A 27,329-nucleotide genomic window follows, 5' to 3' on the forward strand; every position below is an offset into this window, starting at 1 on the left:
TTTATCCTCGTCCTTCTCTCATTCACATGTAACGTCTGATGTGTTCTTCTGTCTCTGGCCAGACAGCGCAGGAGCATTGCATGCACAGTCTATAGAGGCTTCGGACGGACACATCTTCGATGATATTATAGATACCAATCATATATTCTCATATAGATTGTACAGGGCCGGGAAGAGGAGGGGCATGTGACCTGGGTACAGCCGTCAGGGGGTGCCTTCGGGCCACCTCATGTGGTGGTCAGAGGTGTCTCACAGGCAGCTGCATTTTGCCACCCCCAGAGTAGGATTCGACCGTTCTTTGAGCTTGCTGTGGAACTGACAGTCGATCAGAGAAGGGAGCTATGTGTGGGCTCATACTGTATACAGGAGGCTATGTGTGGGCTCATACTGTATATCGGGAGCTATGTGCGGGCTCATACTGTATATAGGGAGCTAGGTGTGGGCTCATACTGTATATAGGGAGCTACAGTATAGACCAAAAGTTTGGACACACCTTCTCATTTAAAGATTTTTCTGTATTTTCCTGACTATGAAAATTGTACACTTATACTGAAGGCATTAAAACTATGAATTAACACATGTGGAATTATATACTTAACAAAAAAGTGTGAAACAGCTGAAAATATGTCTTATATTCTAGGTTCTTCAAAGTAGCCACCTTTTGCTTTGATGACTGCTTTGCACACGCTTGGCATTCTCTTGATGAGCTTCAAGAGGTAGTCACTGAATGGTGACTCCAACAATCTTGAAGGAGTTCCCAGAGATGCTTAGCCCTTGTTGGCCCTTTTGCCTTCACTCTGCGGTCCAGCTCACCACAAACCATCTCGATTGGGTTCAGGTCTGGTGACTGTGGAGGCCAGGTCATCTGGCGTAGCACCCCATCACTCTCCTTCTTGGTCAAATAGCCCTTACACAGCCTGGAGGTGTGTTTGGGGTCATTGTCCTGTTGAAAAATAAATGATGGTCCAACTAAATGCAAACCGGATGGAATAGCATGCCACTGCAAGATGCTGTGGTAGCCATGCTGGTTCAGTATGCCTTCAATTTTGAATAAATCCCCAACAGTGTCACCAGCAAAGCACCCCCACACCATCACACCTCCTCCTCCATGCTTCACGGTGGGAACCAGGCATGTAGAGTCCATCCGTTCACCTTTTCTGCGTCGCACAAAGACACGGTGGTTGGAACCAAAGTTCTCAAATTTGGACTCATCAGACCAAAGCACAGATTTCCACTGGTTTAATGTCCATTCCTTGTGTTCTTTAGCCCCAAAAAGTCTCTTCTGCTTGTTGCCTGTCCTTAGCAGTGGTTTCCTAGCAGCTATTTTACCATGAAGGCCTGCTGCACAAAGTCTTCTCTTAACTGTTGTTGAAGAGATGTGTCTGCTGCTAGAACTCTGTGTGGCATTGACCTGGTCTCTAATTTGAGCTGCTGTTAACCTGCGATTTCTGAGGCTGGTGACTCGGATAAACTTATCCTCAGAAGCAGAGGTGACTCTTGGTCTTCCTTTCCTGGGGCGGTCCTCATGTGAGCCAGTTTCTTTGTAGCGCTTGATGGTTTTTGCAACTGCACTTGGGGACACTTTCAAAGTTTTCCCAATTTTTCGCGCTGACTGACCTTCATTTCTTAAAGTAATGATGGTCACTCGTTTTTCTATACTTAGCTGCTTTTTTCTTGCCATAATACAAATTCTAACAGTCTATTCAGTAGGACTATCAGCTGTGTATCCACCTGACTTCTGCACAACACAACTGATGGTCCCAACCCCATTTATAAGGCAAGAAATCCCACTTATTAAACCTGACAGGGCACACCTGTGAAGTGAAAACCATTTCCGGTGACTACCTCTTGAAGCTCATCAAGAGAATGCCGAGAGTGTACAAAGCAGTCATCAAAGCAAAAGGTGGCTACTTTGAAGAACCTAGAATATAAGACATATTTTCCGTTGTTTCACACTTTTTTGTTAAGTATATAATTTCACATGTATTAATTCATAGTTTTGATGCCTTCAGTGTGAATGTACAATTTTCATAGTCATGAAAATACAGAAAAATCTTTAAATGAGAAGGTGTGTCCAAACTTTTGGTCACATGACCTATCACATGATCTATTAAAGGGGGTCATGTGACATGTCACGTGATACATCGGGTACCTGGGGGGGGTCCACACCTTCTAAACTGCCCTGGCTACTCTTAATCCAACCCTGCTTACGCATAACCAATTGCTTACATCACTCATGCGGTGTTTCAAAGTAATTTGTTGCACCTTCAACTTAACAAAAATAAATAGGAATCTAAAAACACAATAATGACATTTGCAATGATAATAAGACAACATTGGCGGCAGGTATCTCCGCCTCCACTATAACAGTGTTAAAGAAACACCTCTCCCATCAAGGTTTTTATCCTCTTAAAATATTGCAATCATCATATTATATGGCACTGTGTACTTACAATTGCTCATTTTGCCCTTCTACCCAGCTAATTCTTCTCTTTTCTATCAGGTATATCACATTACTTGATTAAAAACTGACTAGCTGAATCCTGCTAAGTTCTATGTAGAAACAGGAGGTCAATTTTCCCTGCATGAGTCATGAGTCATTGAAAAAGTCCCTGGCAGGAGGGAAGGGAAGTAGCTCATTCAGGAGTTGAAGAGGGGGATGATAAAAGCAGGGGGGGACAAGAGAGTTCCTATTTCTACATATAGCAGAGAAAAGAAGATGCAGCTTGGCAAAAAGGCAACATGAGCAATTGTAAGTACACACTGCCATATAATATGATTGTAACCTTACCTCACAACTTTTGAAGACCAAAAAGAGGGACACGTAATGTGGTGTGCATAGTGCGCCGCTGAAAATTTTGACCACGCCCCTGACCCCAATCCACGCTCATTTACCATTTCTTTCTCCCCTGGCAGGAGGAGTTGTCAGAGGTGCGCTGGTAATGAGGGGCATTCAGCAGACACACGAGACTGCAGGGTACAGACCCAAATCCAGGACTGTCTGCTGTATCTGGGACAGTTAGGACTAGACATGAGCGGATGGATTCCCGGGTCTCTGGTCCAGCGTCCAGGTTAGTGCTACCTGGCGGCTATACAGGAGGTTGTGAATCTCTAACCATCCGGCTTCCCCAGCGGTTTTTGATCACCCGGGGCAGCGCGGCGTCATTTGTGCATCCTGCTCATCTCTAGTTGTGGATTATTTTTTGTCCCTTCATTCACAGTCAAAGCCGCCAGAACTTTCTCATCTTTAAGTAGCTTCACTATATGACATCTAGCTTTTTTGTGTCTGTAAGGCCGTGTTCACATGTTGCAGAAATACTGTGTTTTTTATTTTCTACATGATCCGCAACAAACTCCACTATAAGAATCAAAGCTTTTCTGTACTGTTAAAAAGCGTTAAAAACTCTGCTTCATATCTTACCCAAAATCTCATCAAATAAGCGGGAAAACGTATAAAAGAAACACAGCAAACACCAATAATCAGAAAAGATTGTTACTGTGTCATGTGGTGTGGACACCAGCAGAAAGAACGCATCATTTACGCTACATGTGAACGCGACCTCAGCATTACTGTTTTTCTACATTTTTATGGGTTTAATAGAGAAAAGTATAAATTACGCCATTTTTTTTAACGTCATCCCCGTAAATAATCTGATCGCTGTGTTGTGTGGGTCGTTACGATTAAGGGAAAACCAAATATATCCAAGTTATTTGCTGATTTGTGATGTTTATTATTTAAAAATAAACGCATTAAAAGTAACATTTTTTTTTCATTATCAAGCGTTTTTCATTATGATTTTTTTAGTAATCTTATAAGATGAAAAAATCTCTTAGGGTATGTGCACACGGTCTGGAGCCGATGTGGGTTTGACACTGCATCTTTATGCAGTGTCAAACCCGTAGCGGCCAGATGTTATGGCATAGTGGATGAGATTTCTAGAAATCTCATGCCCACTATGCGTATCTGGGCACCTGCGGATCACCCGTGGAAACTGACATTTGCCTAATGAGCGGAAACCAAAATCGTCTATTCCGCAGTGTCGGGGCCGCAGGCTGGTACTCATCGTGGGCACATGTCCTGATTCTCCCTGTACAATAAAAATACATATATTGTACACAGCAGTGTATTTCTACCAGCCTATAGTCAGTCTGAGCAGTACAGATCAAGTACATGGAATCCTCCTCATTACATCTCTAGAGTTTGTGGCTCAGCACAATAATGCTCCCATCTATCTGCAATGTAAAGGTTGAGAGTTCAAGACCTGTGTAGACACTAGCAATAAAAAAAAATTATAATTCCTTATTATTTTTAATACTTTTAGGCTACATTACCACAACCAGGAACAGTTGGCGGATACTTTAGTCCAGGTCTGGGAGGAGATCCCACAGGAGACCATCCGCAACCTCATCAGGAGCATGCCCAGGCGTTGTAGGGAGGCCATACAGGCACGTGGAGGCCACACACAATACTCAGCCTCATCAGGAGCATGCCCAGGCATTGTAGGGAGGTCATACAGGCACGTGGAGGCCACACACAATACTGAGCCTCATTTTGACTTGTTTTAAGGACATTACATCAAAGTTAGATCAGCCTGTAGTATGTTTTTCCACTTTAATTTTGGGAGTGACTCCAAATCCAGGCCTCCATTGGTTAATAAATTTGATTTCCGTTGATTTTTGTGTGAGTTTGTTGTCAGCACATTCAACTTTGTACAGAACAAAGTATTCAATGAGAATATTTCATTCATTTAGATCTAGGATGTGTTATTTGAGTGTTCCCTTTATTTTTTTGAGCAGTGTGTATATATATATATATCTTACATAGTCTCCTTTATTATGTATATTACCGTCCCTTATTACACAGTGCTCTCTCTTGTTATGCACAGCTCTGTCCCTTACATATCGGATAATACAGCGCCCTGTTCTTTATTACAGTGTCCTCTCATGTTAGATGTATAATGCAATTGTAGCACCCCGAGGGCTCGGCTGCTACAGGGGTATTGCACCTCAAACCAGAGGTGTGATATTCCACTCCCGGGTAAGGATGGAGTGTGGACCAGGGCTCAGTAAGCTGCATGCACCACACACACCCCATTTCCGAGGGACAGCTCAACGGTGCTCCCACTAGACAGAAGTGCAGGTGATGCACCCCTGGGCCTGTGTCGCGCAGCGTTGCGCACGCGGGAGCTTACCCGGAGCCGGATCTGTTGAGGGTTGTAGTCTCGTGGCGGTGACCCGGTCCGTGCCCAGGGAGTCAGACTAAGTGGCGCTGTATTAGCGGTAGATGTTGTACGACTACGCCACCCGTTGAATGCAGCGAAGGAACTGCCGCTGCAGGGCAGACCGCTGAGGCCGGTGGTAGGATTGTGCAGCGTGATAGTATCACCCCCAACGGGAGGGGTATGGCCTCAGGGCAGCCGACGTGGATGATGGGGGTAGCAGGAACCACTCGGAGACGGTACGGTGTAGTTCAGGGTCTTTACTGGTGACAAAGATAGACCCTCCCGGAGTACTGCTAGCGATTGGGGCCTGGTCAGTCCTTGAGCAGATGGGATCTCCCCTGGCCAGGCGGAGTTGTAGGCCTCCCAAACTAACTGTACTCTTCTGGCTACCTTGCTAGAGGCGGGTATAAGTAGCCCACGTCCCTGAGTGTACCGTGTGGTGCTCACCCGTATGGCCGGTGACTCGGGGCCTTCTAGTAGCTTCCGCTCCACGACGGCGGTGCTGGTCCCACGCGTGTGACTGTGCCTTCGGGTTTCTTGGCCAGAGGACCTGAAATCCCCTGCTGGTCGGTTTCTGCTGCTGGATAGGAGTTAGTCCCCACAGCCTCGGACTCCGGGTCCGGTGATAGCTCCTCAGTCAGGGCGAGCTCTGCAGCTGCCAGCCCCTGACTCCTTGTAGCACTGCGCCCACAGAGCTCCTGATGTTCTTTTCCTATATCTGCTTCTCTTCTCTGTCTCTACTTCTTCTCTACTCACTAACTCTGCCTCAGCCCTAGGTTTATATAGGGGAAATCCTTCCCCTCCCAGGACTGGGCAGGAGGTGTGGCATGCACAGGATCCCTGACCAAGAGACCTCCCACCTGCTCTCAGACATAACATTGCCGTTACTGTGGAAACCAGACCCCTGGGGTGCCACATTCCCCCCTAGTGAAATTTAGTACTCCGGGACTAAACATATTTTTAGAAAAACATAACAAGGTATAAACAATAATAATACAATAAGAAAAACACATAAAGGTGGTCACGGCATGTCCGCAACCGGGTGCAGTCTTTGAAGGAAACAAAGGTGTCCATTTCACCAAAACAGGGAGACGTAACCAGGTAGGGGTCTGTCCTGCCCCGAGTCCTTAACAGTCTTTTAGTCCATCCTGGGTTACGCTCCACTAACTGTACAAAGGATTCCCGGTAAATCCACCAAGGACTCCTATAAATTACTAGAAACACATAATTATTTACAGGATATGGCCGCTCTCAGTCCTCGGCCAGTGGGGATAAGGATTGGCTGCTCACAGTCCTCAGCCTGGTAAGGGATAGGGACACACGGGGAACAATTCACTAATCCCAACGGGGACCATATTTTAATTAGCAGCAGTCCTTGTACCCTAACGGGTAACTATGTACAGCTCTTTATTCACGCTACTTCCCTTCAGTAGCTATGTCCTCTTTGTGCTCCCTCCTGAGGGTAGTCCTCAGACCCGTCCGGGTCCTCTTGGCTTTCCTCGTATTGGTAGTACTGCAGCTCCTCCTCGGTTAGCCGGGTTAGTATCTCTGCGACAGTCCTCCTCCCAGGTGGCCAGGACTTTACCTCCCTTTGGGCTGCCCCAGTTAGTTGGGCCACCAGGATGCTCACTTTTTGCTCTTCTGTGAGGGGGTACACCTGGAAGAGGCTATCCAGCTTTTCTCTAAAGTCATGCAGGGTATGTGACTCCCCTGAGTACTGGGGTAGCCAGGCTGCCCCCGGGATATAGGGCATGGTGAAAGGCATGACCGCAACAGCGGTGGCGCTGGCGGGGGTTGAAGCGGTGAAGCTCTCCTCCGTATCCGACATCCTTCTCCCCCCTAGTGGACCGTGGCCTACCTTGCGATGATCCTCTTCCGTAGGCCGCGGCTCCGCAGTGGATCGTCAGGGTTGAGGACCTTCCGTCGCGCTCCTGTGACGTCAGCGTCTGCTGGGCTCCTTCCAGGACCTTACGCGACGTCTGGACGTGAGGCGGGGCTTCAGTTCTCGCGCGCTTTTGAAGTCCACGCCCCTCTTCTTCCCGCGCGGCGTCTTCAAGATGGCGTCCAACAGCGGGAAAACTCCACAGAAGGCGGGAAGAAGGCTGAAAATGGCGCCGGATGGCGGGAATCTTCACCGATGGCGGGAAGAAGGCTGAAGATGGCGCCGGATGGCGGGAATCTTCACCACTGGTAAGTTTGAACAGTCTTTTTCAGGCACGCAGTACCCGGTGGTTGCGGGCACGAAATCCTGCCGACTACGCCAAAAGTTGACGCACCCCTGGGCCTGTGTCGCGCAGCGTTGCGCACGCGGGAGCTTACCCGGAGCCGGATCTGTTGAGGGTTGTAGTCTCGTGGCGGTGACCCGGTCCGTGCCCAGGGAGTCAGACTAAGTGGCGCTGTATTAGCGGTAGATGTTGTACGACTACGCCACCCGTTGAATGCAGCGAAGGAGCTGCCGCTGCAGGGCAGACCGCTGAGGCCGGTGGTAGGATTGTGCAGCGTGATAGTATCACCCCCAATGGGAGGGGTATGGCCTCAGGGCAGCCGACGTGGATGATGGGGGTAGCAGGAACCACTCGGAGACGGTACGGTGTAGTTCAGGGTCTTTACTGGTGACAAAGATAGACCCTCCCGGAGTACTGCTAGCGATTGGGGCCTGGTCAGTCCTTGAGCAGATGGGATCTCCCCTGGCCAGGCGGAGTTGTAGGCCTCCCAAACTAACTGTACTCTTCTGGCTACCTTGCTAGAGGCGGGTATAAGTAGCCCACGTCCCTGAGTGTACCGTGTGGTGCTCACCCGTATGGCCGGTGACTCGGGGCCTTCTAGTAGCTTCCACTCCACGACGGCGGTGCTGGTCCCACGCGTGTGACCGTGCCTTCGGGTTTCTTGGCCAGAGGACCTGAAATCCCCTGCCGGTCGGTTTCTGCTGCTGGATAGGAGTTAGTCCCCACAGCCTCGGACTCCGGGTCCGGTGATAGCTCCTCAGTCAGGGCGAGCTCTGCAGCTGCCAGCCCCTGACTCCTTGTAGCACTGCGCCCACAGAGCTCCTGATGTTCTTTTCCTATATCTGCTTCTCTTCTCTGTCTCTACTTCTTCTCTACTCACTAACCCTGCCTCAGCCCTAGGTTTATATAGGGGAAGTCCTTCCCCTCCCAGGACTGGGCAGGAGGTGTGGCATGCACAGGATCCCTGACCAAGAGACCTCCCACCTGCTCTCAGACATAACATTGCCGTTACTGTGGAAACCAGACCCCTGGGGTGCCACATTGCACGACAGCATCTGTCCCTGGCTGGAGTGGGGCGGGGGGTGGAATACCCAGTGGTGTAGGAGCAGATAGGGGTGGGTCTCTGGGCATAGGTAGGAGCCCATTGGTTGCTAGTCACCTGGGCTCACACATAGAGGGAGGTATATAAGGTGGGCACCATCTTAGGACAGTAGCCAGTTGAGTCGGAGGAGAAGACAGGAAGCAGAGCCTCTGCATGGGCTCTGCTCCGCAGGCAGGCCTTGTCAGGAGGCTGGAGCCTGAGAGAGAGAGAAAGGAGAAGGAACGGAAAGGAAAGTAAGAAAGGAACTGGAACAGAGGAGAAAGGAATCCACGGGTGGCGTAGTCGGACAATTACAATACCAATAGACTGCCACTGGTTTGACCGCCCTGGGCACGGACCGGGTCACCGCCACGGAGAACTACAACCCCCAGCGATCCGGCTCCGGGTAACCCCCTGCACAGCACAGGCCCAGGGGACGCGTCACAATGACTGCTGAAGGAGCATGAGGGAAAGCTCCTTTTCAGATGGAGGCGGCTGACGGACTGGTCTTCTGGTTACCGGCTGCTCCATCAGCAGTCATTTTATATCTAACAAGAGACGACTATGTAATAAAAGAGTGCTCTGTGACAGACAAAAATAACAAGAATACGCTATGTATGGAACAGCACTGTACATAGCAGAGGAAGCTATATAATAAGAGACAGCACCATATATAGCTAGAGAGGATGGTACGTAATAAGGGACGGCGCTATACATACTAAGTGAGTACAGTATATACTAAGGGACTATGCTACATAATAAGACTACATTCATGTATCCGTGTGCAGTGTCAGTGTACTTGCTGCTCGCTTTTACAGACGCATTGAGCATGTCCTATTCTGATCCTCAAAATCAGATCGGAACAGGACATTCTCTGACCCTCAGAGATCTCATTCTCAGATCCGTGATTTTCACGGATGTGTGAATGAATCTATAAAACTCTACAAGTCCTTGTGCTGTCCAATAAAAGAATTTGGCATCACATAGACATATCACACGAATGTAAGAATGTGGTCTAAGGGATTTTACAGATAACATTATCATTCCAAGTCATACACTGCAGATACAGAATAATATTTACATCCAGGCACTTACCGCTGACGTCTCATCTGATTAGAGTCGTTTTCTGCTGTTTCTTCTCCATCTGGTCAGACCTTCATGTCAATATCTCCCAGCCACGACTTGTACATCTTGTCACGATGATCACATCAGCCCTAAAAATAACAAGGTCACATATGTTGTATACATACATGTGTCTCCCCCGCACTGCGCCCATGAATACGGATATGTACCCCACCATTAATATAATATTAGCCACGCATCAATCAAAATATAATGTGATAAGCAGCACTGTGCCCCCCATTACCTATAACCTCAGCCGCCCAATAATATAAATTATTCAGTCTTTGTGACTCTCCCTAATTAACTGTAACGCTATGTGCACACGGAAAATATACAAGGTTTTATAGTACAAGCAAAGAGAATGAGATTCCTGAAGTATCATGCACACATTGCCAATTTTTTCCTTGCAGATTTGCAGCAGATTAAAATCTGCATAATGTAAATTCTTTCACCCATACTAATGAGTGGGGGAAAATACGCAACAAAAGCATGTCAAAACCGTGGCAAAAAAAATATTTTACGCAGCGTTCTTCCTGCCAACATATTAGGACATGCAGCAGAATTTTCTCCTGCAAATCCTGAACGTGTGCACATAGCCTTAGTCCCTGACCTGTGCCCCCCACCCATTTATTATACGTCCTTGATGGCATCATAATGAATTTGGGGGTTGGAGAAGACATGATCAGGTATTAGCATCCTCAGCTACTTCCCAATTCATTACAATTCCCTGATAGCGTCTTCTCCCACCTTTCAATTTATCCTATTTGTCCTATGCCTCTTACCCCCATCATTGCTCTCTCCCCATCTTTGTTCTCCCACACCACACCTCAGTGTCCTCTCCCCCACCCTCATCATTGTTCTTCCCCACCACCTTCATCATTGCCCATCTCTCATCCCCATCATTTCTCTTCCACGCGACCCCATCATTGTTCTCTCTCACCACACCTCAGTGTCCTCTCCCCCTGCCATCATTGCTCTCCCCCACCACCCTCATCATTGTTCTCCCACACCACACCTAAGTGTCCTCTCCCCCACCCCATCAATGCTCTCCCCCACCAACCCCATCATTGCTCTCCCCCACCACCCCATCATTGTTCTCCTACACCTGCCTCATCATTGCTCTCCCACACCCTCATCATTGCTCTCCCACACCACCCCATCATTTTTCTACCCCACCCTCATCATTGCTCTCCCACACCACCCTCATCATTGCTCTCCCACACCACCCCATCATTGTTCTCCTACACCTACCTCATCATTGCTCTCCCACACCACCCTCATCATTGCTCTCCCACACCACCCCATCATTGTTCTCCTACACCTACCTCATCATTGCTCTCCCACACCACCCTCATATTTGCTCTTCCCCACCACCCCATCATTGTTCTCCTTCACCACCCTCATCATGGCTCTCCCCCACCCTCTTCATTGCTCTCCCACACCACCCCATCATTGTTCTCCTACACCTGCCTCATCATTGCTCTCCCACACCACCCATATCATTGCTCTCTCCCACCCCCCATCATTGCTCTCTCCCACCACCCTCATCATTGCTCTCTCCCACCACCCTTATCATTGCTATCTTCCACCACCCTCATCATTGCTCTCCCCCACCACCCCATCATTGCTCTCCTACACCACCCTCATAATTGCTCTCCCACACCACCCTCATCGTTGTTCTCCCCCACCACTTCCATCATTGTTCTTCTACACCTGCCTCATCATTGCTCTCCCCTACCCCTCCGTCATTGCTATCCCCAAAACCCTCATCATTGCTTTCTCCCACCACCGCCTCATCATTGCTCTCTCCCACCACCCCCTCAACATTGCTCTCTCCCAACACCCTCATCACTCTCATCATTGCTCTCCCCACCCTCATCATTGCTCTCCCACACCACCCTCATCATTGCTTTCTCCCACCACCCCCATCACTCTCATCATTGCTCTCCCACACACCCCTCATCATTGCTCTCCCCCACCCTCATCATTGCTCTCTCCCACCATCCCTATCTCCCCATCACTGCTCTCTACCACCACCCCCATCACCCTCATCATTGCTCTCCCACACGACCCTCATTATTGCTCTCCCCCACCCTCATCATTGCTGTCCCACACCATCCTCATCATTGCTCACCCACACCCTCATTAACATCATCATTGCTCTCCCCCACCCTCATCACCCTCATCATTGCTCTCCCACACCACCCTCATCATTGTTTTCCCCCACACCCCATCACCCTCATCATTGCTCTCCCCCAACCTCATCGTTGCTCTCTTACACCACCCTCACCGTTGCTCTCTTACACCACCCCATCATTGTTCTCTTACACCTGCCTTATCATTGCTCCCCCCCATTATTGCTCTCTCCCACCACTCCTCAGTGTCCACTCTCCAGTGTATTTGTTAAAAAATAAAAAACACTTACCTCTTTGCCCGTTCCCCTGCAGCATCGTCTTCCCCACCATGCCATCATTGTTCTCCTACACCACCCTCATCATGGCTCTCCCTCACCCTCATAATTGCTCTCTCCCACCCCCCCATCATGGCCCTCTCCCACCACCCTCATCATTTCTCTCTCCCATTACCCTCATCATTGCCCTCTCCCACCACCCTCATCATTGCTCCCCCCCACCACCCCATCATTGTTCTCCTACACCACCCCCATCACACTCATCATTGCTTTCCCACACCATCCTCATCATTGCTCTCCCCCACCCTCATCATTGCTCTCACCCACCCTCATCACCCTCATCATTGCTCTCCCCCACCCTCATTACCCTCATCATTGCTCTCCCACACCACCCTCATTATTGCTCTCTCCCACCCCCATCACTCTCATCATTGCTCTCCGCCATCCTCATCGTTGCTATCTCACACTACCCTCATTATTGCTCTCTTACACCACCCCCATCATTGTTCTCCTACATTTGCCTCATCATTGCTCCCCCCCATTATTGCTCTCTCCCACCACACCTCAGTGTCCTCTCTCCAGTGTATTGGATAAAAAAACACTTAACTCTTTGCCCGTTCCTCTGCAGCATCGTCTTCATAGGCAACTTTTTCTTTGATACAGGCCCACGCTGCATGATGACATCATCAAGCTGCGCGCGTCTGTGTCAGACAGAAAGTGCTGGGCAGGAAGCAGAGGACAGATACCTGCAGCTCTGCTGCCATTTTCTCTTACAGGCAGCGGAGCTTCAGGGATCGTTTCCTGCCCGTGGTGTATAATGAGGGCAATCTGGCCATGGACCCCCGAGCCTCGGGCTCCGAGAAACTGGCCAGATTGCCCTCAGTTTTAGCCACCACGCAAGGGCACCCCCTGGACCTCCGGGCCCAGTGCAGTTGCACCAGCTGCATCGACAGTATGTCCGCCCCTGACTCTGGCCCTTTAGGGGGACACTGAAGTAGGCTCAAGTTAGGAGTCTTGAGTATTTGACATCTGTGTGAAAATTACTGTTTGTGAGCTGGGTGATAACATTATGTGGGGAAGCCTGTGAGAATGCTACATGTAAACACTTTATGCTGAAAGTGGCTATGTACAGTGTGTGGCATAATCAAATTGATCCCTGTATATTAATGAGCAGTTACAAGAGGAGGAGGATGAAACAGTACCGGTAAGTCCTAGAGATATTTCTGGGTGGTTTGACTGCTGTGGTATCTGTGCAGTATGTAGTAGGAGACTCAGATTAACCCTTTTCAAGCTGCTGTATCCTACGATTAGCAGCTTAACCTTTATAAATAGCTATCTCATTTTCCTTTAGCTGGAGAATACACAGGACATTTTATTTAATCTACATGCATTAGTCAGTATCAAGTTCAGACTCCAGGTTAAAGGGGAGGAAAATTTTTGCTTGATTTGCATCTCACTAATTTACTGCGTTACTGGATACTATAGTCTGTACAGGAACCGGGTGGGGTTTGTGCAGTCTTTTCTTAGTTAGATCCTTTATCCCTGTGATTGCTACCACAAGTGCATATCAATTTATAAATAACAACTCATGGTATAAATGAGGTTGTTTATCTCACACAGTCAATAATTAAAAAAAATAAAAATGAAGACAATATGTGACGCTCTCTAGCCCTCCCTGGGAAATGGGGTTACTCTGAGCCGGGTCGGTGTAGGGGTAGCGGGGGAGGCAGTCGTGGCCAGGAAAAATAAAAATATATGGGCTTTCAAGTAAGAGTGGTATTTTTCGACTACGCCACCTGCGGTTCCTGGTGATGGCCACCGGCGCTGCTTCAGTCCACTGAGGCAGGTGTTACGGGCAGCTAAGATGGAACGGCTCCCCACAGGCGGAGCAGGCCTCAGGGCAGTGTGAGGAGGAATGGTGGGTGCAGTGCCGTGCAGGAAATAATGAGCTGAGACGGTGTATGAAGTCATCCGGGTCTTTACTCACTTGGGATGAACCTTCAGCCGCAAAGTTTCTCTCTGCTACTCGCGGTGTACTGTGGCCACCGGGAAGGGAGTTCAGCACTTTCCAGGTAGATCAGGAGCACCTATCGAGACCCCGCTGGCGTGTGTTCCTCTCCTTGTTAGGTTCTCCCACTAAGTCTTCTCCTGACTGTGTGTGGTACGAACGTGTAGTAAGGCCCGGTCCCACTGTATAAACTCAGTGTAAGAGATACAGGTGGCGTAGGCCGCTCCGTCCGTATCCCCCTGGGATCCAGGCTTTTCTGACTGAGACGTGAAGTGCCAAAGTCAGATATCGGGGGCCGGTCACCCCTCTTGCAGCAGGAATCCTTCTGACTAGGCCAGAGTAAAGAATACAGGTGGCGTAGGCCGCTCCCTTCGATGAATCTCCTCTGCTCCCCTCCAGGCCTTCTTAGGTAAGTACCTTGACCGGGTAGAGACAGTGGTTAACTCTGACCCGCTCCTCGTCTCAAGGCCAGAGAACGAGGACCGTGTATCTTCAGTCGGCTGCGGCCTTATGCTAGACTCTGGCGGGTGACCACAATCAGAGACGAAGACCACAATCACAGACGAAGATCACAATCAAAGACCTTGAACCTAAGATGGCCGTAGATTAAATATGAATGAATAAGTGTTTCCTAAAAGTGTGTCCTCCACCCTCACCCACTACATGGTTCCCCCTATCTTTGGTTCCCCCCATCTCCTTTATCCCGGAGTGGGGCAGCACCCTGGTGCATTTAGGCCCCCTTCAGGACAGGAGTGGTGTAGTGTTGAGTGGTGAAGTGGGGTCCTAAGAGATGCTCCATCCTTACCTGGAAGAGGAGATACCACACCTCGAACTAAGGTGCAGTACCCCTGTGGCGACTGAACCCTCAGGGGCGCCACAAATACAAAATTGATTTTTTTGTTCTTTCTGCCTCACTCCTCCTCAAACCCCCCCCCCCCCAAAAAAAAACAACAACTGAAAAACAGTAATGAAAAAGACATATGTACCTATTTTAGCTAGGATAAACAGCGCCAATGAATACTTCATGTGATCCTGCATGAAAAAAAATGATTTGCTGACGAGAAATTAAACATATTATGGGCCTTGAAAGTCGATGGTACAAAAACAATTTCTTGTTTTTATTCTGCAAAAGGGTAAAACATAAAAAAGTAATAATTTAAAGTAAGCAAGCCTTTTCATTTTATTTATGTACTGTTCAGAAAGCAGAATATTTGGTATAAACTTAACCCAGCAGGGAAGACCTAAATGTGTCTGTATAACAGAACAATGACTTTATTTTCTATTCTTCACAACACAATCCCGAAAATGTTTTCAAGATGAGGAAACAAAATACATCAGGGTTGCAGAGAGCTCCACAGACGTCATCGTCAATACTTACAACATAAGTGGAGCATGATAAATAACAATGAATGATGGCAGGTAAAAATTTTGGTGTTATGGCTGGCAAAGCACATTCACATGTGTAACAAACAAACCAGGGAGACAAATACCTAAACCTTACTGGTCCCATTTCAGACTAGGAAAAGCCCTTCTCTGACCCTAGTATGTCCCTGCCTGACCGCGGAGGTTGGCACCCTAAGATAGCGAAATGGTGCCCTCACTCGATGGCGGTTTACCCTGAATATCCATAGCAGCTCCTAGGATTGCTAAAGTAGCAGTTCCCTAGGGAATAATGGAATCACACACAAAACAACAGTAACCAACACAAACTACAGCAAAGTGAATAAATCCAACAAAGTCTATTACCTGTACAAAATATCCCAAAAGCATAATGCTGGCTGGCACATCAGCACACACAAGCGAGTGTGTGCCTCCACTAGGAAACCACTCCAATCAACATGAGAAAAGCAAAAGATGAGGAGTTTTAATTTTTTTTTATAAAATTAAATAACTTTATTAGATACATGAAAAATCAACAATGCAAACAAGTATAAAAAGGACACTTTTATGTGTATAGGAGAGCTAGGACAGCAGTAGTAACAAGGGTGCCAGAATACAGGGGGCTGGTCAGGCTAAATGGAAGGTAGTAATGACAAATGTAAAGATTCACAAAAGAGAATACTGAACCCAGACATTGACGGATGGTCGAGCGCTCCTTAGACCAAATGGCATATATATATCAGAGAAGGGATTGAGGGAGCAAATGGCCAAATAAGTAAAAAGGACTTAAGCAGAGTTATTATGGAAGAGATAAAGAGTTCTGGCTATAAATAGCAGTTAATAGATAAGGAGCTTGAAGGTTTTATTGTCCTGTGACTAGGTCCAGTGTTGTGATGACCTCACAGGTCTGAGAGTCTGAGGAGCACATTTGTAGCACCCCGAGGACTCGGCTGCTACAGGGGTATTGCACCTCAAACCAGAGGTGTGGTATTCCACTCCCGGGTAAGGATGGAGAGTGGGACCGAGCTCAGTAGCTGCATGCACTACACTCATCCCATTTCCGGGGGACAGAACAACGGTACTCCCACTAGGTAGATGTGCAGGTACGACAGCGTCTGTCCCTGGCTGGAGTGGGAGGGGGGTAGGAACATCCCAGTAGTGTAGGAGCAGACAGGGGAGGGACTCTGGGCATAGGAAGGAGCCCATTGGGTGCTAGTCACCTGGGCTCGGGTGTCAGAGGGAGTATAAGAGGTGGGCACCATCTTGAGACAGGGTCCTGTTCAGAGGAGAGTCTGTTCTGAGGGAGAGTTCAGCCAGAGAGGGCTGACAGGGAGCTGTGGCTCCGGCTGGGCCCAGCTCCAGGGCCAGGCCTGAAGCGCAGAGAAAGAGGAAGAAGAGGAAAAACCCAGTGAAAGGCCCAGAGACACAAGCAGAGGGAACCCTGAGATCCCACAAGTGAACTAAGACGGGTGAAGGGTTGGCAGAAGAGGGTACCGGATCCCAAACTGGTAGAGGCAAAACATCCTTAGCCAGGAACCGGAGGTCGTGGACAAGTTTTGGCGCGACCCCTCACCATATCCACCAGGAAGGCAAACCACGCATAGGGTCAGGGAAGCCGGGAAAGTTTTCGCCACCAAAAGACCCGAGGGAGCCGGACAAAGGTGGGTCCCTGGTGAGGACGGCCCGTAGGAAGGAATAGAGGGGAGCTCGGGACCACGCTCTGGATCTGCCTGGGGGTTGGCCGAGTCCCGCACCTGGTGGACGCAGCACGGCTCGGGTGGTCACTGCTGGCCAAAGTGACCGGAGCAACACCTGTGAGTAAAAGCCTTGAAACTGCACCACACGTCTCTGAGCTTCCTTGCTGCACCATCACTACCACTATCATCCACATCTGCTGCCCTGAGGCCATACCCCTCCCGTTGGGGGTTATACCATCCACGCTGCACATCCGTACCACCGGCCTCAGCGGACTGTCCTGCAGCGGCGGCTTCATAGCCGCATTCAACGGGTGGCGTAGTCGAACATTCTAACATCTACTGCTATACTCCCTGGGCACGGACCGGGTCACCGCCACGAGACTACTACCCCCATCTGATCCGGCTCCGGGTAAGTCCCCGTGCGCGCGATGCCGCACGACACAGCAGGCCCAGGGGCGCGTCACATTCCTTAGTTGATGTACCACACGAGGAATGGTGTAAAAAATAAACTCTAGGGTTAGGGTTAGGGTTAGGGTTGTGCTAGGGTTAGAGTTGAGCTAGGGTTAGGATTAGGGTTGGGCTAGGGTTAGGGTTGGGCTAGAGTTAGGGTTGGGCTAGGATTAGGATTGGGCTAGTGTTAGAGTTGGGCTTGGGGTTAGGGTTGGGCTAGGATTAGGATTGGGCTAGGGTTAGGAATGGGCTAGTGTTGGGGTTAGGGTTGGGCTAGGGTTAAGGTTGGGCTAGGGTTAGGGTTGGGGTTGTATTAGGGTTGGGGTTAGGGTTGGGATTTTCTTTTTTTTCAAAAAAGAAGATGACAATACGGTGACTAGTGTTGAGCGCAAGTGCTCGCTACTTGAGTTTGCATCGGGTGTGCGGGTATACCATGTATCGCGGGTGCTCGAGTGACATGCTCCAGTCTCCGCCCCATATGCTTCGCGACCAAAAAAAACTCACGGGGATTGCCTGTCATTGCACAAGCGATCCCCGCATTTTTTTGGGGTGTCTAATAACCGTTTAACATGCGAGCGGGGACTCGAGCATGTCAATCGAGCACGCACGATACATGGTGCACCCCTGAGTACCCGATGCAAACTCAAGTAGTGAGCACTTGCGCTCAAGACTAATGACAACTTATTCAATATGATGACCTAATGTTATCAAATTCTGTCATACCTCTGGGTTCAAAATGTTCACTATACCCCTTGATAAAATCCTTGAGGGGTATAGTTTCCAAAATGGGGTCACTTGTGGGGGGTTTCCACTATTTAGGCACATCAGGGGCTCTCCAAACGCGACATGGCGTCCACTCTCGATTCCAGACAATTTTGCGTTCAAAAAGTCACACAGTGTTCCTTCCCTTCTGAACTCTGTGCGCCCAAACACTGTATTTTCCCCACATATGGGGTATTTATGTACAAGCTCAGCGCTTGAGCAGGAGAATTTTCCCACGCTGTCAGTGACGTGCATGAGGTGAGCTGAGTTCATTGGACATGAACTCAGCTCATCTGGATGCCGTCACAGCGAGACACTGAGGAGCGCAAGCATGCCTGCGCTTCTCAGTCTCTGCGGCATTGCAAGCTGGATGGCAGCTTTCGGCTGCGATCCAGCCTGTCATGTGAATGCAGCAGAGCTGAAGCTGTCCTGGGAACCATGGAAAGGTAAGGATGATGTTGCTTTATTATTTTACTTTTATTGCAAAAGACATTGGCTTCAGCTGGAATGGGCGTGATGGCAAGTATGGTTTAATTTAGAACAATAAAGAATTGTGTCTTTATTTCAATTAAAGGACTTTATTCTTGGTGTTTGTGTTTTTTTTTTACTTTGACTATGGGGTTAGTAATGGGAGTGTCTTATAGACGCCTCTCCATTACTAACCTGGGCTTGATGTCAGCTGGCATTATAAGCTGACATCAACCCCAGCCCTATTACCCCACTGCCACCGCTACAGGGCAGTGGGAAGAGCGAGGCTAAGTGCCAGAATTGGCACATCCTATGGATGCGCCATTTCTGGGGCTGCTGACGGCTGGTGTTTCTAGCCTGGGAGGGGGGCAATATTCATGGCACCCTTCCTGGGCTATTAATATCAGCCCCCAGCTGTCTGCCTAGCCTTTGCTAGCTATTAAAATAGGGGGGACCCCACGTCATTTTTTTTTGGGTCCCCCATTTTAATAGCTAGTAAAGGCTAGGTATTCAGCAGGGGGCTATTAGTAGCCTGGGAAACTCCGTGGGTATTACCCCCTTCCCAGGCTTCAAACATCTGCCCCAGCTGTCTGCTTAACCTCCGCTAGAGCCTAAAATTACGGGGAACCCCACGCCAATTTTTTTTTTAATAAATCATTTATTTTAACACTAAATGACAAATAAAGTAATCAACACTATCACTGTACTCATTATATATGTGACTGACATGTTTCTATATATCTAATCTATGTGTGCTTCTCTATTCTTTCTATTCTAAATTGTCGGGCACCGCTGCTGAATTGCCAGCCAGCTTTTTTAAAGAGACGGTGCATGAAAACACTACTATTTTTTTTAATAAATCCTTTACACTAAATGACAAGTACAGTAAGCAACACTGTCACTGTACTTCATATATATGTGACTGACATGTTTCTATCTATCTAATCTATGTGTGATGTTCTATTCTTTCTGTTCTAAATTGTCGGGTACCGGTGTATGCCGCTGATGAATGGCCGGCTTTTCATGTCATTCTACATTATTCTTAGTTGTTTTCCTTCATGTAGAATTAACCTACAAGGAAAGAAAGGGTTTATTTTTATTCTGATATTTGTGTCCCATTGACTTGCATTGGTTTCCTGTATCGGAATCGGCGATATCCGATACTTTCTGGGTATCGGTCCGATCCAATCCGATCCGATATTTCCCGATATCGGAAGGTATCGCTCAGCACTACTCACCACACATCTAAATAAGTTCCCTGAGGTGTCTAGTTTCCAAAATAGTGTCACTTGTGGGGGGTTTCCACTGTTTAGGCACGGTTCCCTTCCGAACCCTGCCGTATGCCCAAGCAGTGGTTTTCCCCCATGTATGGGGTATCAGTTTACTCAGGAGAGATTGCACAACAAGTTGCATGGTGCAATTTCTCCTGTTATCCTTATGAAAATGCAAAACTGCGGGCCAAGGCTGTGTGCCCACGTAGCGTTTTTCAAGCGTTTATGCTGCGGAATTTCCGCAGCGGAAACGCTTGTAAAACGCTAGGTAATCCGCACCCCATGGTCCCCAAGGGGATTCCGCATGTTCTATGCACATGCAGCGGATTTTTCCGCAGCGTTTATGCTGCAAACAAAAATCCGCAGCATGTCATTTAATTTTGCGGAAGTGCAGCGGAACTCCCGCCATTGACTTGCATTGAGACGCACAGAAACCGCGACTGTACATTTTTACAAGCGGCTTCTATGCGTCTCTATGTGCGGATGGTACCCAGTTCTGGAGGAGAGGAGACTCTCATCCAGACCTGGGTACCATTGTACCTGTAAAAAAACAATAAAATAACAAATAAAGTTTATACTCACCTGTCCGGCATCTTCTCTCTGAATGCCAGCAGCGCTGAAGGACCTTCGGTGACGTCACAGTCATGTGACCGCAGGCCCTTCACCGCTCTGTCTCGCGATATGCCGGCAGCCGGGAACCAGCCAGGAAGCAGCGCTGCAGCCACGCCGGGGCCTCGGGGGTGAGTATAGCTTTATTTGTTTTCATTTTTACGGTTCACACTGTATAAATCCATTCTGTTTGCATGGATTTATACAGTGTGACCTAGTTGTCAAGGACTTTCCAAGTGATGCTATCACCTGGAAAGTGCTTGTCAATCTGCATGCGGAAACGCATGTGAACCCGCATGTGGATCCGCATGTATTCTGCAGGAAAAACGCATGCACAATCTGCATGCGTTTTTTTCTGCCAGGGAGATGCAGAAATGCTGCAGAAATTTTCTGCTTCATTTCTGCATCGTGGGCACATAGCCTAAAAAAGCATTTTTGTGGGAAAAATGTGAATATTTTATTTTCACGGCTCCATGTTATAAACTTCTGTAAAGCACCTGGGGGTTCAAGGTGCTCACCACACATCTAGATAAGTTTCCTGAGGGGTCTAGTTTCCAAAATGGTGTCACTTGTGACATGTTTCCACTATTTAAGCACATCTGGGGCTCTCCAAACGCAACATGGCGCCCACTAATTATCCAAGCAAATTTTACATTCAAAAAGTCAAATGGCGCTCCTTTCCTTCCGAGCCCTGCCATGCGCCCAAACAGTGGTTTTCCCCCACATATGGGATATCTCCGTGCTCAGGGGAAATTGCACAACAAATTTTGGAGTCCATTTTTTCCTGTTACCCCTGCGGAAATTAAAAAAATTGGGTCTAAAGTAACATTTTTGTGAAAAAAGTTAAATGTTAATTTTTTTCTTTCACATTCCAAAAATTCCTGTGAAGCACCTGAAGTTTTTAGAATAGTGTCACTTTTGGGTATTTTCTGTCATAAAGAAGACCCCTCAAAGTGACTTTTAACCCTTACAGTTCCCTAATTAAAAAAAAAATTTGGTTCCATAATTGTGCTGATGTAAAGTAGACATGTGGGAAATGTTGTTTATTGACTATTTTGTGTGACATAGCTCATTGATTTAAGGGCATAAAAATTAAAATTTTGAAAATTGCAAAATTTTCAAAATTTTTGCCAAATTTCCGGTTTTTGTACAAATAAACGCAAGGGATATCAAAGAAATTTTACCAGAATCATGAAGTACAATATGTCCCAAAAAAAACAATCTCAGAATCAGGGGGATCCGTTGAAGCGTTCCAGAGTAATTACCTCATAAAGTGACAGTGGTCAGAATTGTAAAAATTGGCCTGGTCATTAACGTGCAAACCACCTTAGGGGGTAAAGGGGTTAATATAATGGGCTCCAGAGCCTCCATGACTTCTGTATGGCAATAATTCCAGGAAAGAAAAAAAGCCTATGTGCATTTGTGATTAGGTATTTATGTTAATTGGTCTAATCCTGAGAAACAGTGGCTCTGGATCCTGAGAACAAGGATCCACAGCCCCCATTTTCTAGATCACTGGGGACTCCTGCGGTCGGATCCCAAGTGATAATTAAGTTTTCCCCTATCCTAATACTAGGATATAACTTTCAATAGTGCAAATACACCATTAAAATATTTAAAAGGTTTTAGCTTTATTATAAAATACCCATACCAATGTTTGCATTGCTGCAAATTTTGGTCATGCCGCTAGCCACACTCCAATCCATGCCCATTTACCATTTTATTATACACTGGCAGAAGGTGATGTCAGAGGTGTGGTGGCAATGAGGGACATTCAGAAGACACCCAAGACTGCAAGGCATAGACCCAAATCCGGGACTGTCCCGCTGTAACTGGGACAGTTGGGACTAAATAGGAGGGGATTGATTCATGGGACTGCAGTCCAGCATGCAGGTCAGAGGTATCTGGCGGCTGGACATGAGGCCGCGAATCTCTTTCCGACGTCCCCGGTGTGAGTTTTGATTAGCCAGAGCTAGCGTAACATCATCTGTGCATCATGCTTATCTCTAGTTGGGACCTGTGGATTTATTTTTTGTTCATTTATTCACATTCGTAGCAGCCAGAAATTTCTCATCTTTATGTAAGCATCTGGCATTTTGGTGTCACACATATCATAAATACAGTGTTTTTATTTTCTTCAGCTGTCCACACCAAACTAGACAATGACAATCTTCCCTGATTATTGCTGCATTTTTTATGCCTTTTCCCCCTTATTTGATGCGTTTTTGGTGCAGTTGTGAATCGGCGTTTTTAAATGTTTTTTATAGTACAGAAAAGCTTTGATTGTGCACTTAAGAAAGTAACTGCAGTTTTTTACATTTCTCTTTTTTCATACAAGCCTATGGAGAGAAAAAAAGCACTAAAACCGCACAGTTCAGCAGCGTCTTTAGACGGTGGGGGCAGTTTTCATGAAATCACATCCACTTACAGTTAAACGCAGCAAAATCTGTTTGCAATAAAGCAGCAGAAAAAATACAGCCTTTTTTTCTCTATAGACTTCTATATGGAGCGTCAAAAAACGCAAGGAAAATAAAACGCCATTGCATTTTTAAGTGCAGATTTAAAGCATTTCTGTAGTATTAAAAGAGCATTAAAAAAGCGGATTTACATCTGCACCAAAAATGCATCAAATATGGGTGAAAATGCATGAAAGAAACACAACTAACATCATTAGAGAAGATTGTTATTATGTCCTGTGGTGTGGACACCTGCAGAAAACATGCAGAAAAAACACAGTAGAAAAAACACAGCATTTACGCTACATGTGAACACAGCCTCAGCGCTACAATTTTATTACTTTTTATGGGTTTAATAAAGAAAAAATATCAATGACACAATTTTTTACGTCATTTACCGATTCCCGTAAATAGTAATTTTTAGTTACTTTATGGGAAGAAAAAAAAAAATCTTTTATTTTTCCTCTATTATGGGCTCATGTTATATACCGATGTACAGTTGTGCTCAAAAGGTTACATACCCCGTTAGAATTTTTCCTTTCTTGGCCTTGTTTCAGAGACTATGAATTATAACAAAAAAACTTTTCCTCCACTCATGGTTATTGGTTGGGTGATGCCATTTATTGTGAAAACTACTGTGTTTTCTCTTTTTAAATCTTAATGACAACGAAAAACATCCAAATGACCCTAATCAAAAGTTCACATACCTTGGTGATTTTGGTCTGATTATATGCACAGTGCACTGTGCCTGCTAGTGGTAACGCGGTCGGGCTGGCACTGGCCCTTTAATTTTGCTTGTGTGTCGGCCCAGCTGAGTCACTACTAGCAGACATCGCCGCACAGTGCACTGTACTCGGCCATGTCTGTTAAAGTGACATAGAAGGAACAGATGGCCATGCACAGCTGCTGGAGTAGCGGCCCGGGTCCCAACGGCGAGTAGCCCCCCTGTTGTCCAGGGCCCTAGCACTTGCCCGGGTGCGCTGAGTGGTAACTCCGGCACTGGCTGCTGGGGCAGCGGCCCGGGTCCCGACGGGAGTGGGTCCCCATGGTTGTCCAGGGCCCGGGCACTTACCTGGAGATAGAATCTGTGGGAGATGTGTGTGTAGCTCTGCTTCTATCTCTGCTGCCACTGTTTCTAACTGTGAAGGAAGATGTCATTAGGGGGCAGAGATAGAAGCACCGCCTCCTGATGACAATTCGTTTGAGATCGGCGCTAGAAACTATGTGGCAGTGCTCGTGTGACTCACTCTCCGACCCTTGATGGTGTGTTGTTTCATAGATGCTACAGTGGCAGAAGAGATAGAAAGTATGTGTCAAAATTAATCTTTTACTCTGGTTTCACAGTCTCAACTTAAAATCCTGCGTGATTGCATCATTTCTGTGTGCTTTCCCATTGGTGTGCACCTTCAGCTTCCATTGTAGTCATTTTTTAGATGTAGACCATTTGTACTTGCACAGAGTCCACACTTGTTCTATTATAGAGATGAGTAAATCAATTTCAATATGAATTGAATTTGTGTTGAAATTTTAGTAATTCACTGAACAGTGAATTCGAACGATTTACTATTCGATTTGCACAAATTGCCTAAAATGGCCACCGCCATTTACGCATTGCAGAAGATTGCATCAGCCACAGAAGGCTCACATGACCTCGGTCGTGGTTGGTCGTGAATTCTTATAATACCTTGTAACTGTCACATCACATGTTATAGCACAACCAATCGGAAGACTGAAAGCCATAAAACACTGAAGAAACTGGACACTTTGGGTGACAGCACAGACGTAAACAATAATTGCCCTACATTTACTCATGTGGTAACTTTGATATCTCTAAGAGTAGAGTCACACGACTGTTTTCTCCACATCTGAAAAAAATAGTCCTATTATTCTGAGCAGACTTTGATCAGAGTTTGATCAGAGTGGCATCAGTTTTTATTGGATGTGTTGAGAGAAAAAAAGTTTCTCCACCTTCTCCATTCTGTCAGTCCGTGAAAATCTTGTTCACAGACCCATAGACTTTCTTTCATTGCCAATTTTGATCCAACACTCAGATCAAAATCAGACATGTCTTCAATTTTTTCCGCTGACCTCTTGGTCCAAGGAAAAAATCAGACATGTGCACAGTTCCGTAGAATATCATAGGTACGAGAATTGTCTGTCAGATCCACAGCGAGCGCTCATCAGAAAATCAGTCGTGTGCAAGAGTACTAAGGTTGTGTTTACATTGAAGAGCTTGAAATGAGTTAATAGAGTTCAAGAGTTTCTGCTCATCTCTAATTGTAATATCTTTTCTGCGCTCTCTGGATTCACGACAAAAACAGTGGTAGGTATAAATATAGGTTTATTGTATAAAGCTATTTATGTGTGGTTGTCCTGAAGAAGGAGTCGGTGGACTCTGAAACACGTCGACAGTAAACATACATTTATACCTACCACTGTTTTTGTCGTGACTCAAGAAACACTTCCAATCCACATACTTTAATCTGATATTTTTATGGAAGCTGCTGCATCTGGATTCCAGGCTCTTTAAATGTTGTGTCTCACACAACCATAACAGGTGAGCGGTTTTACTGATATTCATTAACCTGTACACCTGGGTAAGACCCTACTGCGCTCTTGCATTTCTTTAAAGTGGGACGAGATGTGGCACTGTTTATATACCCCAATTTGCTACTGTCTATTTCATTAGTTAAAAATTGTAGTGCTGCGCTTTGTACTTGGTTTTCATTAGTATGAGTGACTTTTAGGAGATATCTGCTTCATATTTGTTGTATTGCAATCATAAACACTCACTCTTTTTGTATTTGTAAAGGGCATGTACATATCACCGATTTTAATATTGCCACCCTGGTCAATCAAGGTACGAAGATCACAACTGTTGCTGGTACAAAACCTTACATGGGTAGGTATTCTGCACTTTTAATACCTTGTTGTTTGCTATGCCTTTGTTCCTTTTAGGTCTGATGCTGGGATTTGATCTGTATCTCAGTTTAAAGGGAACCTGTCATTTTGAAAACGGTATCTGACCTGCAGGCAGGAAGAAGGAACTGATCAGACTGATACACATTTTCATGGGAAATTTCAGTAAAACATTTATTTTATCTTTGAAATCTCTGGTGTTTGTTTGTACATGAGTCCAGTGGGCAGTCCTACTTGGTGACTGGCAGTCTTCTCTATATGACTGTGCATGTAGAGGTAGCTGTCAATCACTAGTAGGACCTCCCACTGGACTTGTATTTTATAATTGAAGTCCTGGTTTTTATATACATATATATATGTATATATATATATATATATATATATATATATAATTATATATATATACACAGACACTAGTCCAGTGGGCGGTCCTACTCAGTGATTGACAGTCTTCCTTGTATGACTGTGCATGTAGAGGTAGCTGAGAGCATATAAGAACAAGTGCACAAAGAACTAGATAAAATGAACAATGTTTATTTCATAATTAAAATACAACCATTAAAAAGTGGGGGCCAGTAATGTATGGTGGTAAATCAGGAAAAAATGGTGGCACCACAGGTTGGCAGGACATCATAATTGTAGAGCATAAATGGATCTAATCCATAACATAATAATAGCCGAGGCATAACATGTACAGCGATATACTGTTAGCCTTAATCTAAATACAAAAAAGTGCTCAGTGCATATATTATAGAAGTTAAAGACAAACAGATGATGCTGGCCGAAAGCGTCTACGTCACCACCCACATGCGTCACGTGAGCAAAGCTGAAGTCACTCGATCAGCCCATTGCCGTGGAGAGACGCATGTGGGCTGGTCGGTGACGCTGAATACAGCTTGACGTCGGCGCTGTATGCACCAATCCACAGTACCCTCTTATTACAATGTCATTTTCAGTACCTGCCCTGTGATTGGACGTTATGTGTTTTTAATGGTCAGAGGGATGCCATGATGCCACTCCCCCAGATGAAGGCATGCCGCTGAAATGCGCGTTGGGGAAGTGGCACCATCGTTTGGTTCAGGTAAAACACTGGGTTTATCCCTACAGCATATTATGTATTCATTAACCATCTACTACATCATCATCTTGTCTTTTGACTTCTATAATATATGCACTGAGCACTTTAGTATTTAGATTAAGGCTAACAGTATATCGCTGTATATATTGGGCCTAGGCTATTATCATATTA

At 46.6% G+C, this 27,329-nt stretch overlaps 1 protein-coding gene across 2 annotated transcripts in view; it reads left to right on the top strand.

The window, feature by feature from the left end:
• The window catches only part of STK32A (serine/threonine kinase 32A), a 400,893-nt gene that overhangs the window by 301,384 nt on the left and 72,180 nt on the right, over positions 1–27,329 (top strand). For both annotated transcript variants that reach the window (XM_073650647.1, XM_073650646.1), the window contains exon 7: positions 25,974–26,063. In XM_073650647.1, coding sequence (XP_073506748.1) covers positions 25,974–26,063 — 90 coding nt within the window. The remainder of the gene's footprint in view (positions 1–25,973; positions 26,064–27,329) is intronic.

The sequence above is a fragment of the Phyllobates terribilis genome, unplaced genomic scaffold (assembly GCF_046119375.1).
Source record: "Phyllobates terribilis strain yellow unplaced genomic scaffold, ASM4611937v1 Scaffold_11__3_contigs__length_659146591, whole genome shotgun sequence".
NCBI classification, from domain to species: Eukaryota; Metazoa; Chordata; class Amphibia; order Anura; family Dendrobatidae; genus Phyllobates; species Phyllobates terribilis.